Raw genomic sequence first — 16,487 nt, 5'->3', positions numbered from 1 at the left:
CCTTCCCGCGCATTACGATACACAGCACACCCACTCTCAATCCCTATTTTCAGGAGCGCATTCTCAGCGCCAATAGTATTTCAATCCCAGGTACCAGAGGGGAGGCCCTCTGAAACAATCTCCAAGATTTACCCCAAGACAAATAAAATAATCTAAGTTTTTTGCAATGCCACAAATAGCTGAGGGGTAAGGTAAGATGATTGTCTATCTCAAAATGGACCAAGGAAGGGCCTTTTTGTCATCTCCACTTCCGCTCATCACGAGTTCAACGTATATATATCATAGTTCAGAATCCATCACACATGATTCTTTGGTTTGCAGAGGAGGGAGGGGGAGGATATAGGGGATGATGGCAGGTTTCCAAGTGGGATTTACTAATTAATCAGGTTCCTAGGGTTTTTTTTGTCGTAGTGACTGAAGGTTAAATGAAAGCTCTAAGCATCCATCTTCCCTCTAGTTCGACGAACCCGGATGGATAGATTTCATGCAGGATCTCTGTATCGATCTTTTGTAATTTTTTAAATAATAGCTTAAAGGGAGGAAGTAGTGGAAGCTATCTATATGAGGATCGTGTAGGTTGACTTGTCACGTCACTGGTATCATATATACCGCTTTAAGCTCTCACGGACACAACCTCAGGTCCCAGGGACACCGCCCTATGATATATATTCTACCCACCGGTCAAGCAAGATACTTGGCCAAGAGCATATGCTCTACCTGAGAGATATGCTACTGAGAAAGTACCTGTACTTCCATCTCCCTTACTAACTTGTTTTGTGAGAAATACCAACTTTGCCTCTTTGTTTACCAACTTAATTATAATTCAAGTTGTCACTACTTTCACTTGTAGTTTATTTATCCAAATTTTTTATTTGTATATCTTGGTCAAAAAAAAAATAGTATGATTAATAGTAGTTTAGTAGTTGTAAAATTGAACCCGTTAGTAGATACTAAACTCAAACACCATGGAAGACAATTTCTTATTTCTTCTCAATGCTCTCTGATACTCAACTTTAAGCATTAGAACCATTATTTTGTAGCTTAAAGAATTGGTAAAGTAACGTTTTCCTACTAGACTATTATCTTGACTTTTACCTTTTGGTATCATGAGATACTTTCAGGTATTAGCATCTCGAATAAACTTTTTTTCATAATAGGTATCACTTCAGTGGAATGATTCACGTTAAAGAGACTTTTATGAAGAGTTTTTATAGTAGGTGGCTATGGTATAAAGCGAGCAGTTCATGTTGATTAATAATTTGTAACAAAACTTGGATAAAATTATTTTTTTTGTAGAAAAGGTTCTTCAATTCCTATAGTATCTTTCACAAGGTATCATACCTAAAACCAATCATCTTATATTTATTGAAGTTTATAAAATTCTTTTCCTATTACCGGATCAGTTAATAAACAGTTACTTATAACATTATTCTCCTAATTACTATTCCGTGAAGTGTATAATTTGTATTACTTTTTATTATTATTATTATTAAATTTTCTAATTTAATACTGGTTAATTAAGAGAAGTTATATAATAGTAAAGGTTTTATTAAAAAATAAAAAAATCCGTCTTATATATGTGTATTAAAAGGAAAGTAAATTTACTTTGTCAAGGAGACAGGTTAAGATTGGTGAAACGGAACATATAATATTGTGATAGGAAGAAAAAAAAATCATACTTTTGGCGTGGTCAGTTGGGCCCATGGGCTGGGCCCGGTTTTAGTGATCCCATCCATGGCAAGAACTGTCAAGGTACTTGCTCCGTTTCTTGAATTTTGGAAATATCTAGTTAAAGTCGCAGATATGACATCACGAGACTAGGAGCGAAACGTTTTTGTGACGAGTATTTATGTGCCATGCGAGGGGTGCTATAAAGGAGCTTTTTGTTTCCCGGCATTAAATTATTTGCCCGTAGGGCTACATCAGTGCTGTAATCACGTTTCCAATTCCGCGGCACACCCAACAAGAGAAATCATCTTCAAACATGATGCCGTATAGAAGTGCCCACGTCCCAAGTTCACCACAACGACAGGAAATCGCTACACCGAGCGGCAAGCGCAGCAGCCCAGCCCTCAAAGCACCATTCCTTCTCCCAAAGATACAATAAAAGCGTGTCCCGAAAATAAAAATAAAAAGAGAACTGGAGATACGGCGAATCGAACGCCGGACCACCTCTATGCTAAAGAGGTATTATACCACTAAACCATATCCCCATTCCTGCCTAATGCTCCCTACTTTCGGATATCGACTCATCTTTCTTTCATTGAGATATATTGGTTCAGGGAGTTATCGAGCCGAATAATCAATACTCTACTCTACTCCCCCACATCCCTACAACAATCCCGTATTTTCAGTTCCCAATTTAGCAGTTATCCCCCACCGACATGCCCCCCCACCCGAAGTTCTTCCACTACGAGTACGCCGCGCCGATGACACTGGGGGAAGATGTGGAGGCAGAAACTCCCCGGGGAAGGTTGGCAGGTGGCAGAGTGATACAATGGCTTTTATGTTCGCGGGCTTCTCAGCTCATGCAGGCGCTGAGGGGGTGCTTCAGAGGGGACGGTTCGAGATGGGCAGTCTAAGCACGAGTGTGGCATAATATGAGGCGCGTAAAACAAAATGTCATAATATATGATACTCGAGTATGATATTGTGTTATTAAGTTGCCGAGAATGAGAGGGCTGGGGTTACGGGTGAAGGGAGTTAGCGGTTTGAGGGGTAAGGTTTAGGGTGAGTGGAAACAGGGGTTTGAGCTATGATATGATTCTAGGCCTTAATATCATACCTTTTTCTTCTTCTAATGTTAGAGCCCTCTTTGTACTCATGACTTTGGTAATCTTGCCGTAAGCACTGGTTGTTATAGTATCATAACTCGTCTGAAGTTATCGCGGTATCAATAAAAATAACGGGTTCACTTGCATCCCAATTTTCTAACGTGGCACTGGACTTCATAAAGACATTACATCATATCACATCACACTTCGCACTCACCCACCAATCATAGCACACCTCTCCACACATACACCCGCACGCACTTCACGCGAAGTTAAATAGGAGAGCTTTTTTGCATTTAACTTTCTCGTTGGTTTCAGGCGAAACAGAGAAGATAGGAGAAAGGAAAACAAGAGAACAAGACCTTAAGAAGGTAAAGAAAGAAGGGAAACAATATTAGCCTTCCTTCCCCCACCCTGTTTTTTTTTTTTTCCTTTTTTTATGCAAGTTCTCCCCCTCCCCCGGTAGGTTGAGAGGAAATCATTCCTCCTTCTTGGCGGCGGGCTTCTTCTTCTTTTTTGACTTGTTGAGGGGTAGCTTCAAGAAGTCCAGTATTTCCGCGTTCTCGATAGACTTGTCTGTTTTGAGTTTTTCAAGCTCGGGCTCCGGAGGAGCAGCAATCTTGTTAATTCCGGCTTTGGTGATTGCTATAGTTTTTGTTAGAATTATGCTAGTTTCCACTAGCTACTAGGGTAAGTGGGAGGCTCACCGATGGTGGTGAAAAGTCTTGATGTGATTGACCCATCCTTCTCTCCGAGAACCTCAAACTGTCTGACAACACCGCAACGAACGCATTCAACAATACCCATCTTTGCCGTTCTCTCGTCCTCTAATTGCCTCAGTCCAAATGGGAAGTTTCCAAACTTCTTGTTAACCTCGGTGAAAGTAGCCTTTGAAGTCTGGCGTTTGAGTCCAACTTTTGTGTCTGTCTTCTTGTGCAATGTAGGCCTTTTTCCGGGAATATCCTTGAGTTTACCAGAACCCTTGCTGAGAGCCAATTCCACACCCCAGATGTCACCAACTTCAGGTGCTCCCTCAGACTTCGGCATACCTTCACCGGGATGTAGCACAAGGCGCTTCTTTCCCTCAATCTCATTTTGGAGAAAATTAAACGAGGTGGTGGATTCGACGATAGTGCAATCGTAGGCTGCAGCGATCTTGTTGAGAATCTGGGTTATCTCGTAGGCGGAAGGTTGCCTGTGTGGCTTTTCGGGAGTTGTCAGTGGGTGAATTTCGGATGGGAGGAGAAGACGTAATAGCGCCTCATTGCAATAGTGGGTTGCTTGGAGGAGATTTTTCTGGTCGTCAGTAAGCTCCGCATCTTGACCGACGATAACCGTGTCCCCGACAATCGCAGGATAACCGCCTAGCTGAGCACCAAGTCTATATAGATACAAGTAAGCATGAAAGATGAATTGTTTAACATTTAAAAGTGTTTCGCGTGGTCTCTTACTGAATCTTTAGAACATCACCTTTCTTGATAGCAATCTCGTTCTCCCCGGGATCGGTCGCCAAAGGAGTATATGGTGTAAGGATATCATTTGGAGAAACAGTCGTGGGGAAAGCAATCCCTATGAAGGCAAACATCAGCGGGGAAGCTTCCAGCAGGGAATCGAAACATATTTTCTGCCCAAATCCATCTCAATGGAAGGCCAACAAAGGAAATAAAGTCTACCTTTGGAAATTTTCTTTCCCTTATAAACCTTCGAACACTCCTCATCCAACAACTTGTCACCCTCCTCGCACAAGCTCAATATAGTCTTCCCGTCCCCGTCAATCGCAAGTCGGCAGACCTTTGCAAGGACTCGGTGAGAAATCGCCGCAGCATCATTATATTTTGTAAGACTAAGCGCAAACTCTGCGACCCAGCCAATCAGCGCTCAAATTTTCCTGCACAAAACAAAACAAAAAAAAAGACTGAAATTTGGAATCGCATAAAGGTAAATTAAAAGACGAACCGTTTTCAGGATTACTCTCGGCAGCAGCGGGCCCGTCTGCCTTCTCTTTCTTGTCCGTCATCAGATGTATTGGTATCCGTTAGTCTGTTTTCGATGAGCTTTTTGATGGAGGAAATTTCGAAAGGGGAGGAGGAGGTTAATGGTGGGGTTGTTTGTTTCAGTGCGGGGTTGCACTCCGCACAACAAAAAAAATATCCTTGCGCCCCATAGTCGCTTAGCTAACAAATTATACCACACCATACTTGTGTGAGTGATGATGAAGATGGTGGGACAAGGGCTGGTTACACACTGAAGCAGGGAGTTTTCACATATTGATACTTGTATCAACCTAGGGCTTAGCATTGAGACGAGAATAATTCTTTACACTGGGAAAATGGATATCATTTCTGCACCCAGTTAATGTTGGAAGGTAACTTAATTTTGAACCCAGCAGGCAGAGACTCATTTGGCAAGAACTTTCCATGCTGTACGGTACGAGTACAGTACTGCATCATACTCGAGTAATTGAAGCTATTTGAAGCTATCTGTGCAACACCCTGAACCCCAAACACCTCCATGAGTACCGGTATTCCGATTAACCCCCCCCAGATTCTCCACTCATGTGAGACTACCAACTTTAATAAAAACACAGTGACCGCAAACGTGCGAAACAAGCTTTTCTTCAAATGACCACTCTCACAAACGCCTCCTTTGCTCAATGCAGGGTCTATGACCCAATTGTTCTTTGCTCCATTCCTTTCCGCACTTTCTACAGCCTGCGGTAAAAAAAAATCGGAAAATGTGGAAATGAAATCTTAGAAACACGGTTGCTCAATTGGCTCGAGCACACTCAACTGTCTAATCAAACCCCCAGAAACCTTTTCGTCATTTTCCGATTTTTGTCACCGTAGACTACAGTACTCGGCCGCCCGCCTAGACTACACTTGAATGATATCGTTCTTGGCTGCCAACAATATTCGACGTTTCATCCTGGACGCAGAGTTCTCGGCAACTTCCTCAGCCACTAGAGGAATATCGTCTTTGAACTTTTTGTCGTAATAAAGGGCCTGGAGCACCATCTGCTGGACACCTTAGAATTCTAGAGAAAACAGAAAATCGGTGAAACCTGCAAACGTACTGTCCCGATGCTCAGCCCGACTGCTCCGACACGAAAACCAATTACCCATTTGATCCGACTTCCGAGATTGCCAAATCCCCTTTCGATGCCCCCAAATTCGCCCCTGATTAACCTTCCCATTTCCCTGATCCTGACGTCCGTACAATATAAGCAATGTCCTAATGGTCAGTTAGTACTTGTTCCCATCTTTAGACACCCCAAATCCTTACCCGCTCTAATCTCAAGATACTTCCTAGAACGCTATCCTCAGTAGGAATCTCGAAACCGCCATTCATTCCTCTTAAAAATATTGTTCTATTGTGACGGAAGTATGTTGAACACAGTATTTTGGTACTCGGATCACTGTATATAAATACCTCTCATTAGTATAAGTACTGCGGTCATAGGCACAAAGCCACATACACGAAAGATCAGTTTGGCTTCCCGAACAACTTCTACCTTTCCACAGCTCCCTGTCCCCACAAGTCTTTACTTCCCTTCGATTCCTCCTTTCAGGTTATTGGCCTTGACCGACAACAATTCCCTCTGTTTGATCACTCGTATATTTTCCAGACTAATCCACTTACTAGGTAGTGTACCTACGCCAGTAGTCCTGCTCAAACTCAGAGCACGCCTGATTGATGGTAAAATCTCGGTGCTGATGACCAGTGAGGCTGCCGCAGACATGACTGCTGTGACGGACCGCAACGGCACGACGGCCAGTAACGAAACCTGTGTGGAACGTGATTCTATCCCGCTCCCGCTGCTGTTTCGTTGTGAAGAATAGGGAGGTTTTTCCACGACTGTCGAAACACAATCCCTTTAGCATACATGTTGGAGTGCCTGTTGTAGGGCATGTGGTTAGGCGGATATGAGGTGTGCGGAAGGATATGTGGTTTTGGTTGATGTTTGTTGCCATCGCACATCATATATCGGGTATTAGGTTTTGTGGTGTTTCTATCTCACCATATGCCGTTCGGCACATGGTAGCTAGCCTAGGGTATAGTCTCCAGGGCTTAGTGAGGATCATGGGGTATGTATCAGGATCGTTCCGGATTGCTGAGGATCGCAGAGGATCTTGATTTGTCAGGTTGGTGATTTTCTTGAGAGTCGGTTGAGTTTCGTTGAAGTTCCGGAGTTGGGGAGATATATATCTCCCAGTATGTCCTTAGCTATGATAGCAGGAGAAGTAGCGCATCCTTCCTCCCCCTTCCCTCCCCTATATTTTCCATCCACTTCGTTCACGGTGATCTTAGTCCTGCCTCTGTTTGTTGAGTTGTCTCTTCATTACAATTGTCTTATTTACTTATGGGCTGTTCTTAAGACTATGTAAGATTGGGCCACGGAGAAGTGTTGAATAGCTGGAAATGTTTCTGCCGCGGTAGGGACAGTTCAAGTTATGATGGAATTTAATGGAAGCGGTCAGAAACTCAGACCCCTGGCAAAACCGTTGACTAAATATCCGAGATGCAATACCGAGTGATTACCTATAAATGTGGCTCGCAACTTTAAAAAATTGGTCTCCCACCCAACACAATAGTGATATCGTAATATAACACTAATAATATTCTTGCTAGATCTGGGTCAGATGAGTTTTGAATTTCAAAACTATGATACAATAGAATTTTCATATCAATCCAGGTTCCCATCTAACTAATCCCCAAATCCTTCATCACAACCCCCCTGCAGATCGGATGATAGAAGCCTTTATTCTTCTCAAAGGTCTCCAGTGCCAGATTCCGATCACACTCGTTCAATAGCCTGTACAAAGGTCTAACAAACTTCATCCTTCCCCACATACCCAACACCACCGCTGCCTTGCTATAAAGCCTCTCGTCTTTTGCTTTGAGACCGACTGTCAAGAAACGGCTCAATATCTCCGCATTCTCGCTCTTTAAAAACCCGTATTCACCACGCATGAGCTCTACAAGTTCCTTACGGAGAGGGGTGGAAAAGTCCGTGATTCGCTCGAGGAAGACGACAACTTGGCCGGATGTCCAGCAGGAGATATCTGATGGTGAGGGTTTAAAAGAGGAGTCGGACGAATTCAGGGCTTGCCAGCGGTCGGCAAGGGCGTAGCAAGCGTCTGCTAGTGTTGTATCAAAGTCGGGTTTTTCGGGAAGCCCGGGTTTGTAGAACCAGGTGTCCCAGTCGACCTTTGCGAGGGCATCAGAAGCCTCTAAATCCTTGGAGAAGAAGGATAGAAGAGTTTCCCTGAAATCAAAAGAAGTAAGAGACTTTTTACGGTATGTTGAAAAGTACTATATATTGTTAGCTCAAAGCTATGGAAGAAGGTAGTGGAATTTACGTGAGGAATAAAGGTATCCCATTTTTCCCTTCCTACAAGTCTGTCGAGATAATAGAGGAAGTTGAAGCCTTTTTCGTAGGGAATGCTGGAAAATGCGTCGTCGGGGTCTTTCCCTTTGAGATCAATAACCAACTTGGTGAACTCGTGGTCTGGGCCATAAAGCTCCACGGATCCCTTGAGGGCTTTCCATCCGATGATTGCCGAGAAATGGAAATGCTTATCTCCGTGAACTTTTCCCTGGATTCTTCGCTCGAGGTAGGTTGTCCACCCCTCATTGAGCCAAAAGTGCTCCCACGATGCGTTAGAGACTAGGTTCCCAGACCAACTATGAGAAAGCTCATGTGCGATGACATCGACATTCGATTTATCGCCCGAGATAATCGTTGGAGTTGCGAAGGTTATGCATGGGTTCTCCATTCCACCTGATCAACCGGGTCAATCAATTGTTTCCTATTCTGGAGTATAATGTTACATACCGTAAGGGAAGCTAGGTGGGAGTATTAACACGTTGTATGTTGTCCATTCGTATGCATAGATCAATGATTCGGCTGTTTTAATGAAGGTTTCAACATCATCTTCTAATTCCTTCTTACACCGAAGAAGTTCCTCTGGGCCAGCATAAACCAAACTACGGGGCCCGACTGCGGCATTCGCGATATCACCTGATGCGATTGCCATCAGGTAGGACGGTATTGGGATCGGCTGCCTAAAGGTGTACGCTAGAGTTCCCGGCTCCGACGGAGAGGTTGCCGGGACAAAGTGATGGACACCAGTGGGGAGACCGGACGCGCACACAGGGAGAGGAGAGCGGATGGAAAAATCAAAGGTGGACTTTACCGAGGGGGTATCTTGGCAGGGGTATAGTGAGCGAGCATGAATCGCTTGACATTGTGAAACTTTGAGTTGGTTAGCAAGTCGCAACCAGGAGAGTTGGCGGTGATGATTACACATGTACGGGTGTCTCTTGTTTGATGTCTGCTCGGGGGTCATCCATTGAAGCGCGGTACACTTCTCGGTGGTACCCCATGTGACCTACGATAATAAAGGTCAGGAGCTATATCGTAAACGCTGGAGTGGAAGCACTAAAAGAGAAGAATCACCTTAATTATGACCTCATCCTGGGAATTAACTGCCTTCTCAAGATCAACCTTTAAGGGACTTCCATATGGTTCAACCCGATCTCCAATACTCCACTTCGCACCCTTCCCGTTAACCGCAACTGCCCTAACGTCTAAAAAGCTGGTGTCAAGCACGACTTGTTTCAGACCATCCGCAAGAGCCTTCAATGTCAACTCGACTTCACCATAAAGTGAGGATTTCGAGAACGACAAAGTTAGTGAGATAGCCGTATGAGTAGTAGAAAAATCCAGATGATTGGAGAGAGTATTCGGATCTCTGGTTGGCGCCATCGAACTCAGATATTTCATTGGGATGGAGGATTGCCAGGCGAAAATGCGGGGTTGAGAGGGGTTGCGGGGTGGTGAGGAGTGGTGCCGAGGGGTCGTTGAGATGATGTTGACGGAGGGATACAAGCGAAAATATAATATATTTTAACCTAACAAGCGAGGGATAGCCAATGATCTGATGGACTCCGTTAGGAGGGATCTATTGCAAATGGCGAGCGACGATAGAGAGGGCCCAATCCTTCGGATCATATCAACCCAACTAGGCTGTGACTTTCTTGCTCGAGATGAGATGAAGTTTAAGGTGTTTGGTGGGTTAGTGGCGCACTCGAGAAGTTAGAATCGGCATCATTGCCCTCCCATCACAAGGGTTGGAGATCAATGGTTTCAAATATCGCTACGAGCTGCTTGCTGTTGTTTCCTGCCAGTGATTTCCGTGCTCTGAGATAATAGGATATTCTAGTCGTCATGTCACTTTCGCCTTTGCACCTATCGCGAAAATAGGGGTTATTGCCCCAAAAATCAAGCCAAACTTAAGCACGATGATCATCGCAGCCACCTTTGTTAAACTAGAGTATGATATCGTTGCAGAAACTACTGAGAGAGACATAAAAAGCCGAAGGTCACGTCCTTCAAACTAATCGTTCTTTCAAACCGTTGGGCCCGGTATGAGGCCCTTAACTCCGCTAGACATGTGCTATCCCATTATTCGGACCTTACCAGTATACTCGAGTAATAGCCCCAAAGACTACTCGATTAGCAGGTAAGGATCAGTATGGAGATCTCAACCATCGTGGGGCTATTTCTGGTATTTATTTTTTTTAGGCCATGCCTGGTAGTCCTGGTTTTTCCAAGCCTCGAAAATCACAAACGGAAGTTGGCGCAGGAAGCTAGAAGACCCCAAAGTTGTAATAATCAGGCTGGTATGGAAGGGGAATACGGTAACTTTTGAGCATGAAAATGGGTGAGACGCCTGCTTAATGTGCATGCCAGACACACATCTTCCATTAAATCACCGGTATTTGCATTATCAGAGCAAAAAAACGCGTTGCTGTCTCCTGTTGACCAGAGGACACTTTAACTTGCATCAGAATGAAGTTCTCACCCAAACCCCCACAGTACCCTGGGCTAATACTGGTTACTCAAGCAGGGATTTTGCCTAGCGGCCAGACACCCTTCATTAACTTAACTTGTTTAACGAGCGTCTCGATCGAGTAATCCCGTTGTCTGGGGTTCCTCAACAGAGGACTCCACGGTGCCGGGGAGCGGGTCACCTCGGAGCCGCGCGAGACGTTGCAAGATCCTCACTAAATATCGCCCCCCACCACCAGGAAGCCCTCGAGAGCAGACACTCCAAAACTCGGTTTTGGGTGGACTAATCACTTGTAGGGGTTGGATGTTTGGTACTTGTGTTAGAGCAGTACTGTACCTGCATCTACCGGTATCATAGCCTAAGGTTTGTTCAATTCGCCGCTGCTTGCATGGCAGATGGTATCACGGTATTCCAAACCCCCATAACTAGGGAAACCTCTACCCAGCAATAAAGAAGGGTGGTTCTGCAGGAACATCCAGTCGAATACTGGTATAGTCTACAGCTACCTGACGGTTCCGGCGGACCAATCCGGCGTTTCGCAATATCGTGCACTCGCATCCCCAGGTCACTGTAACACCCCAGGTACTGTACCCCACCAACCCCGGCCGTAGATAGCATGACGAGGACAAATGACAGAGACGACCTTTTTTGCTTTCAGAAAATGTCTTTCAATCTGATTATGATAGATTCTTTAGAGGATATTCATATTTTCCTCCCCAGTAATTAAATAGCTTCTGCAACCCTCCAGCTGAAGACTGCCAAGACTTTGCGATACATCAGACGTCATCAAAACTTTGCAGACACCAGCGTACAGTACGTACCCGAGTGTGTTACTTGTGCAATTCAGTGGTGTGGACTTCTCATAGCTTGTTTGCTGGAACTGTTGGGCGTGGGGCTTGCAAAAAAACGGCGTTCGATCTTGTTGTATCATACTGTGCTATGGAGGCTCGCGTCCAATATGGCGAGCGGAATGCTTGTATTGCAGGGTTGAATTTAAAAACAGCGCCAAGCCTTACCATTTCCAATAGGGATCTCAATAATTCCTCAGCCAGTTTAGATGCAGAGTTCTAATGGGTTGGAAAGTAAAATCCAGGGAGTTATTTCATATATAGTTCAAGATTTGGTTTGGCTTGCTTGACCGGATCATTAATTGGAAGGTCCTGAATATGGCTTTTTTCAGTGGAATACTCTTATACCTCCTATCATTTTTGACGCACTCTAAACCACCCGGTTCAATGTCTTGCGACAATGACTTGATACTGGCACTGCACTCGAGCACAGTATCATACTCGTGCAAATACTCGTACAGTGCTTTATGGGCATCATCACAGATTGCGCTAGTACTGAATCCAGTGTATCATCAACGCCTGCACCACAGATAGCCCGCATGTCTCACACCTCCCCAGAGTCAATCGAGCCGCAGCCAAGACAAGGGCGCAGGGCTAGGGGCCACCCTCATGTCTCGCTAACCCCAACGCGGTATTCTGTACGGCAAACCAAGAACGTCAACAAACCAACCACCTCTCACCCTCTTCCTTTTCTCACCCATCCTCTTCCTCCCCTATCGTTTGGTTAAACCCTTTTCCATATTCCCCCCCTCCTTCTACTCTTCCCCTGTATTCCCTAACCCTGTCTTCATCCCTCCCAACGCGATGTCCGACGAGCACGACAACCTCGCCCCTGTAGCTCCTTTGAGGGGAGAAACTCGGGCTTCAGTGGCCGGTACGCCTGCGATTACTTCCACTGCTGATTCAATGGAGGGTGTAGTTGTTGAGACCTCGAGTTTTGATAATAATGGAGATGGGGTTGTGGACCCTTTGTTCGAGGAGCAACCAGGCGAGGGCGAGAGCACTGACTTAATCGTCATAAAGGACGGAGACGACGGTGACGAGGGTGAAGAACACGATGGTAATGGGGTCCTAGCGAGAATTAAGAGACAAACATACGCAGAGTGAGTAAATCATCCCTCCATCCGCCTCCCTGCTGTTCCCACCACACCCTCCATTTCCAGCCCTATCACGTCAATCCCTAATCCAACCCCTTTAATGAAACACAAAAAGGCGATCGTGAAATTGAGCATGCTAAAATCCGGATAACCAGTTTCCTCTCAACTCCATCCGTAACCATCAATATCGGGGACATCGAAAACGGCGGTTCCGTACTATCAGCCCACCAAGCCTTCCTCTTGCGAAGCCCTTACCTGACCGAAGTCTGTTCCTCCTATACCCATGACACCCCTGCTTCCGAGCGCGTGGTCAACCTCCCCGACGAGGATCTCGACGCAGTTGGGTGCTTTCTACAGTACCTTTACACAGACGAGTATTCCCCACGCCTCGTCCCGAACCCGCAAAGACCGGATGATACAATCCTCGAGGCTCTAGATCCAGACCTAGGCGTGCAGAAAGACCTCGATGGCAGCCACTTGCTCAAGCATGCCAAGATCTACACACTCGCTGAGAAACTCGGAATGGATGAATTGAAAACTCTAGCTCACGCTAAAATCCACAAGATCAATTCTACGGCGAAGGGAGAATTGGAATACGCAAGATTCGTATATGCCAATACCCCCCGCGAAGACAAGACTATTCGGACGCCGATCGCTACCTATTGGGCTCACAAGAGTACATTTCTTCCCTTCGCCCTCTTCACATTTGGGACGCTACTAATGTATTGAAATAGGTCATGTCCTCCGCCACGAAGCTGAAGACGAATTCCGTGGCATGATACTCGAGTTCCCGCAATTCGCTTACGATATGCTATCCATTGTTCTAGACCAGAAGGAGAAGAAGAACGTTCATAGGGATGAACGCGAGGGGACGGAAATCATGGCGCCGCCGGGAACCGCTGAGAAGACGAGAGGATCCGCAAGGAAACGACCGAGGACTTCGAGTGTTATTTAATTTGGCGGGGTCTGCCACCCGAGGGGTGAGAAGGCAATGTATTATCAAAGCGTTCTTTCTTTTTTTCTTTTTTTCTTTCCTTATTCTGTATTCTTCCTTGAAGGGGGTTGAAGAAAAGCTAGCAGCATGTGAAGGAAGGAAGAAGAAAAGAGGGTCTTAACCTCGTTAGTCTTTTTTTGTACCGCCTTTTTTTTTAGGAGCTTATTTCCTTCGTCCCAACCTGGAGATGGGGGTTTGTCGTTGCTGACCATAGCATTCCCTATGCTATCTTTTCCCCCCTTGCTCCCTCGCTCGACCGAGCCAATGACTCGTTCCGGTCTAACTTATAACTACTCATGTTTGCTATCACCTTTTTTGTCTCCTCTTTGTCTGTCCATCTATTGCAAGGTCTCTGCGCTAGTAGGTTTGTTATCTTATCTGACAATTCATATTTTTTTCGTTCGACGCCAGCAAAAAAAAAGAACCTTGAGTAGCCAAATTTGGGTTTGTCGTTACTCCCTCTCTATTTATAAATTTGTGGCGAAAGTGAAAAAAGAAAAATAGTAGCATATACATCCGCCCCATCCCATCTACAGCTCCCAGAAACCCCCATGTCTAGATTGTATATACAGTCGGACGCTGCATAGCCGTTACAAGAGGCCACCCCATCAACTGCTTGTTACGAATAAGGCCAAACACCCATCCCATCGACATACTGGCCGGAAACCAGCACAGGTTCATATCCCGGGCAAACACTCCTCATCTCGGCCTTCGGGATTTCCCAGCTCTCCTTCTTTCTCCAAACTGGTTCTCCCGTCCACTCCAAGTCCCTCTCCACCTTAACCACGACTGGGATAACACCCGCGGTTTGTAGGGCGTAAGGTCTATGTCCCAATGCCACGAGTGTGGAATTGATGACACCAAGGTGGCTTGTCATGGCGATGTAAGTGTTGGGATCATTGTTGATAATCTCATCAAGGACATGCTTGATGCGCATATTCCTTCCGATTTCAGATTCGCGGTGGAAATTCCACAGGGGGTCTTCCTCTTCGATCGGGAATTCAACTTCCGGGTACATTTCCCTCAGGTACGAGGCTTTCGACCGCCTATCGCTATAGTGCAGGCTAAGGGTTTCGCGGAGGAGTTCGTGGCAAACGGGGCGGGGAGGGTTCAGGGCTACCGGTTTCCAGGTTTCAACGAGGGTTGAGAGAGACCGGGAAAGTGGTGAGACATGGTGGGATTCGGGAAGCGGGACGCCGTGTGGGACTTCGCGTTTCCAGGCTTTGGAGGTTCTGGCTACTTCTGAGTGACCTCGGGGTGAGAGTTTGGCGTCAGGTCCCCAGGTGTAAGTGCCGTTTGTGCCTTGCATCGCCCAGTAGCAATCCCAGGCTTCCCAACCGAAGAATTCTTCTGCAAATTTGACATTTCCATTAGCTGTGGGAGGTCCGAGTGGGGAAAGAAGGAAGGTGTACCAGCGACGTTATGGTGTCCTTGCCCGTGCCTTGCAAGGTATAGCACCACATATCTAACACCCTCCGGAGCATTCATGTTGAGGGCGTGGATGTTCTGGCGAAAGCGATACCATCGATGAGGACTCGGGTCCGTGAGGCCAAAGCTATCCCGAAGCTACTAGACCATCAGTAATGGATCGCGAGCTCGGGGAATTTTTTGTTTTGTTCCAAACAGACCGGATCATATGTTCTATCATCCGTAGCCAAACTGCTCTGTTTGAAATACCCAGGCACAACACTGTATTTCAATCTCGGGGGCCCATTATAAGCAGGAAAAACGATATTAGCCAGCCCGCTGGTGGCAAGAAGCAGCAAACTCCAAAAGATCATTTTACGTTTATTCTGTCGTTTCGTATACCACGATCGCTAGGGAGAGTTTTTTCCCAACGGGTCGGGGTCGAGAACGTTTATATAGTGAGGTGAGTCATTTGATTTGAACTATACCTTCTGGACGTGGAGCGGGGTGATTGGACACTAGTCATTCCTTGATCGTGTTTTGCTCTGCCCGCGAAGGTGTGCCCTCGTGGCGGAGGTCTTTTTTTAAAAAAGGAAACCAGAAAGAAGTTAGAGGTTGCGAGTGACGAGTTGTGAGATGGAATAATTACGGTAATGGTGGTTAACTCACTAAAATGTTGTTAAACTGGATTGGGAAGAGCTATGAATTCTGAATCACTGTTACCGTAGATTGGACCTGGGTATGAAAATGGGCCACGGGACCCGTTGTGGACCTCGCTTTAGGTCTCGTGCTGTGCCCAACGTGACTGGCTAACGGTTTCAAGGGCACTTTGTGACTGGACCTCTTGGCATCGAATACCGTATTTGAATTCGAGTCAGGGTCTACGAGTGAAAAGATGTTAGGCTGTGGTCAAGGGAGTTTTAGGGTGACCAATTGCGGGGGAGGGGGGTCCAATGCCTTGGATAGATATAGGAAGTCACTATATATGAAAGATTAACTCCGGATTAGAGAATTTTAGAAGAGGAATTCTGGGAGAGATTGGCGAGGTTTTATATCTGGTCGAGTTATTCAGAGCGGACAAGCGGGCCCCGACATAAGCTATCGAAGGATCATTAAGAATAGAGATGATATAGGTTCTCGGGTGCGTGGGCGCGGGATACCAGTCTTGAGCCGAGCCTCTCGCCTCCTTATACAGGCTATATACCGCTATCTACGAGGAATTCCTGTGCGAGGGTAGCGACTAGGATCCCTATTATTTGATGGAATACAGGTACTGTAATTCAGTGTAGTGATTTACTGTAGGGTTATTGTGTTTTGAAGAGGCGGGCGCACAGCGATACTTACTGTAAGGCCAATTCGATCCAACAGTGTTCTAGAGTAGTTCCGAGTCTCTCACGATCTCCAATCTCTGGGATTTTCGTCACGCAATCGCCTCACCAAATCAAACAAAGTACTCGAGTAAATCCAACAAGAGTGGTAACTGCGGGTCCTATCCTTTTCCAGGCGAGGTG

At 45.9% G+C, this 16,487-nt stretch overlaps 4 protein-coding genes; 1 reads left to right on the top strand and 3 right to left on the bottom strand.

The window, feature by feature from the left end:
- Positions 1-3,046: 3,046 nt before the first annotated feature.
- GSTUM_00005967001 (uncharacterized protein) lies at positions 3,047-4,874 on the bottom strand. XM_002838061.2 has 5 exons: positions 4,731-4,874; positions 4,448-4,630; positions 4,226-4,343; positions 3,482-4,155; positions 3,047-3,419 (listed from the first exon to the last, which is right to left on the bottom strand). The coding sequence occupies exons 1-5, from the start codon at positions 4,789-4,791 to the stop codon at positions 3,253-3,255; spliced, it is 1,203 nt and encodes a 400-aa protein (XP_002838107.1). The 5' UTR covers positions 4,792-4,874; the 3' UTR covers positions 3,047-3,252.
- A 2,530-nt stretch (positions 4,875-7,404) lies between these two features.
- GSTUM_00005966001 (uncharacterized protein) lies at positions 7,405-9,955 on the bottom strand. XM_002838060.2 has 5 exons: positions 9,235-9,955; positions 9,082-9,166; positions 8,611-9,030; positions 8,135-8,556; positions 7,405-8,087 (listed from the first exon to the last, which is right to left on the bottom strand). Exons 1-5 carry the CDS (start codon positions 9,541-9,543, stop codon positions 7,476-7,478), a joined length of 1,848 nt encoding a protein of 615 aa, XP_002838106.1. The 5' UTR covers positions 9,544-9,955; the 3' UTR covers positions 7,405-7,475.
- Positions 9,956-12,196: 2,241 nt separating this feature from the next.
- GSTUM_00005965001 (uncharacterized protein) lies at positions 12,197-13,990 on the top strand. XM_002838059.2 has 3 exons: positions 12,197-12,581; positions 12,731-13,251; positions 13,310-13,990. Exons 1-3 carry the CDS (start codon positions 12,283-12,285, stop codon positions 13,528-13,530), a joined length of 1,041 nt encoding a protein of 346 aa, XP_002838105.1. The 5' UTR covers positions 12,197-12,282; the 3' UTR covers positions 13,531-13,990.
- Positions 13,991-14,188: 198 nt separating this feature from the next.
- GSTUM_00005964001 (uncharacterized protein) lies at positions 14,189-15,968 on the bottom strand (the record flags this gene model as incomplete). XM_002838058.2 has 4 exons in its annotated part: positions 15,646-15,968; positions 15,198-15,554; positions 14,982-15,135; positions 14,189-14,919 (listed from the first exon to the last, which is right to left on the bottom strand). Exons 2-4 carry the CDS (start codon positions 15,348-15,350, stop codon positions 14,189-14,191), a joined length of 1,038 nt encoding a protein of 345 aa, XP_002838104.1. The 5' UTR covers positions 15,351-15,554; positions 15,646-15,968.
- Between the last annotated feature and the right edge of the window lie 519 nt (positions 15,969-16,487).

This window comes from Tuber melanosporum, assembly GCF_000151645.1.
Source record: "Tuber melanosporum whole genome shotgun sequence assembly, scaffold_22, strain Mel28".
NCBI lineage: Eukaryota > Fungi > Ascomycota > Pezizomycetes > Pezizales > Tuberaceae > Tuber > Tuber melanosporum.
Note: the sequence above shows the minus strand (reverse complement) of the source record. Positions and strands in the feature narration are given on the sequence as shown.

Coding starts and splice junctions, on each gene's coding strand:
- GSTUM_00005967001 (XM_002838061.2), bottom strand. CDS start 4,791: ATGACGGACAAGAAAGAGAAGGCAGACGGGCCCGCTGCTGCCGAGAGT. Junction 4,631..4,730: donor CGAGAGTAATCCTGAAAACG/GTTCGTCTTTTA, acceptor GCTGGGTCGCAG/AGTTTGCGCTTAGTCTTACA. Junction 4,344..4,447: donor GGGAAAGAAAATTTCCAAAG/GTAGACTTTATT, acceptor TTGCCTTCATAG/GGATTGCTTTCCCCACGACT.
- GSTUM_00005965001 (XM_002838059.2), top strand. CDS start 12,283: ATGTCCGACGAGCACGACAACCTCGCCCCTGTAGCTCCTTTGAGGGGA. Junction 12,582..12,730: donor AAGAGACAAACATACGCAGA/GTGAGTAAATCA, acceptor CCGGATAACCAG/TTTCCTCTCAACTCCATCCG. Junction 13,252..13,309: donor TACCTATTGGGCTCACAAGA/GTACATTTCTTC, acceptor GTATTGAAATAG/GTCATGTCCTCCGCCACGAA.
- GSTUM_00005966001 (XM_002838060.2), bottom strand. CDS start 9,543: ATGGCGCCAACCAGAGATCCGAATACTCTCTCCAATCATCTGGATTTT. Junction 9,167..9,234: donor AGGATGAGGTCATAATTAAG/GTGATTCTTCTC, acceptor TTATTATCGTAG/GTCACATGGGGTACCACCGA. Junction 9,031..9,081: donor CAAGAGACACCCGTACATGT/GTAATCATCACC, acceptor ACCAACTCAAAG/TTTCACAATGTCAAGCGATT.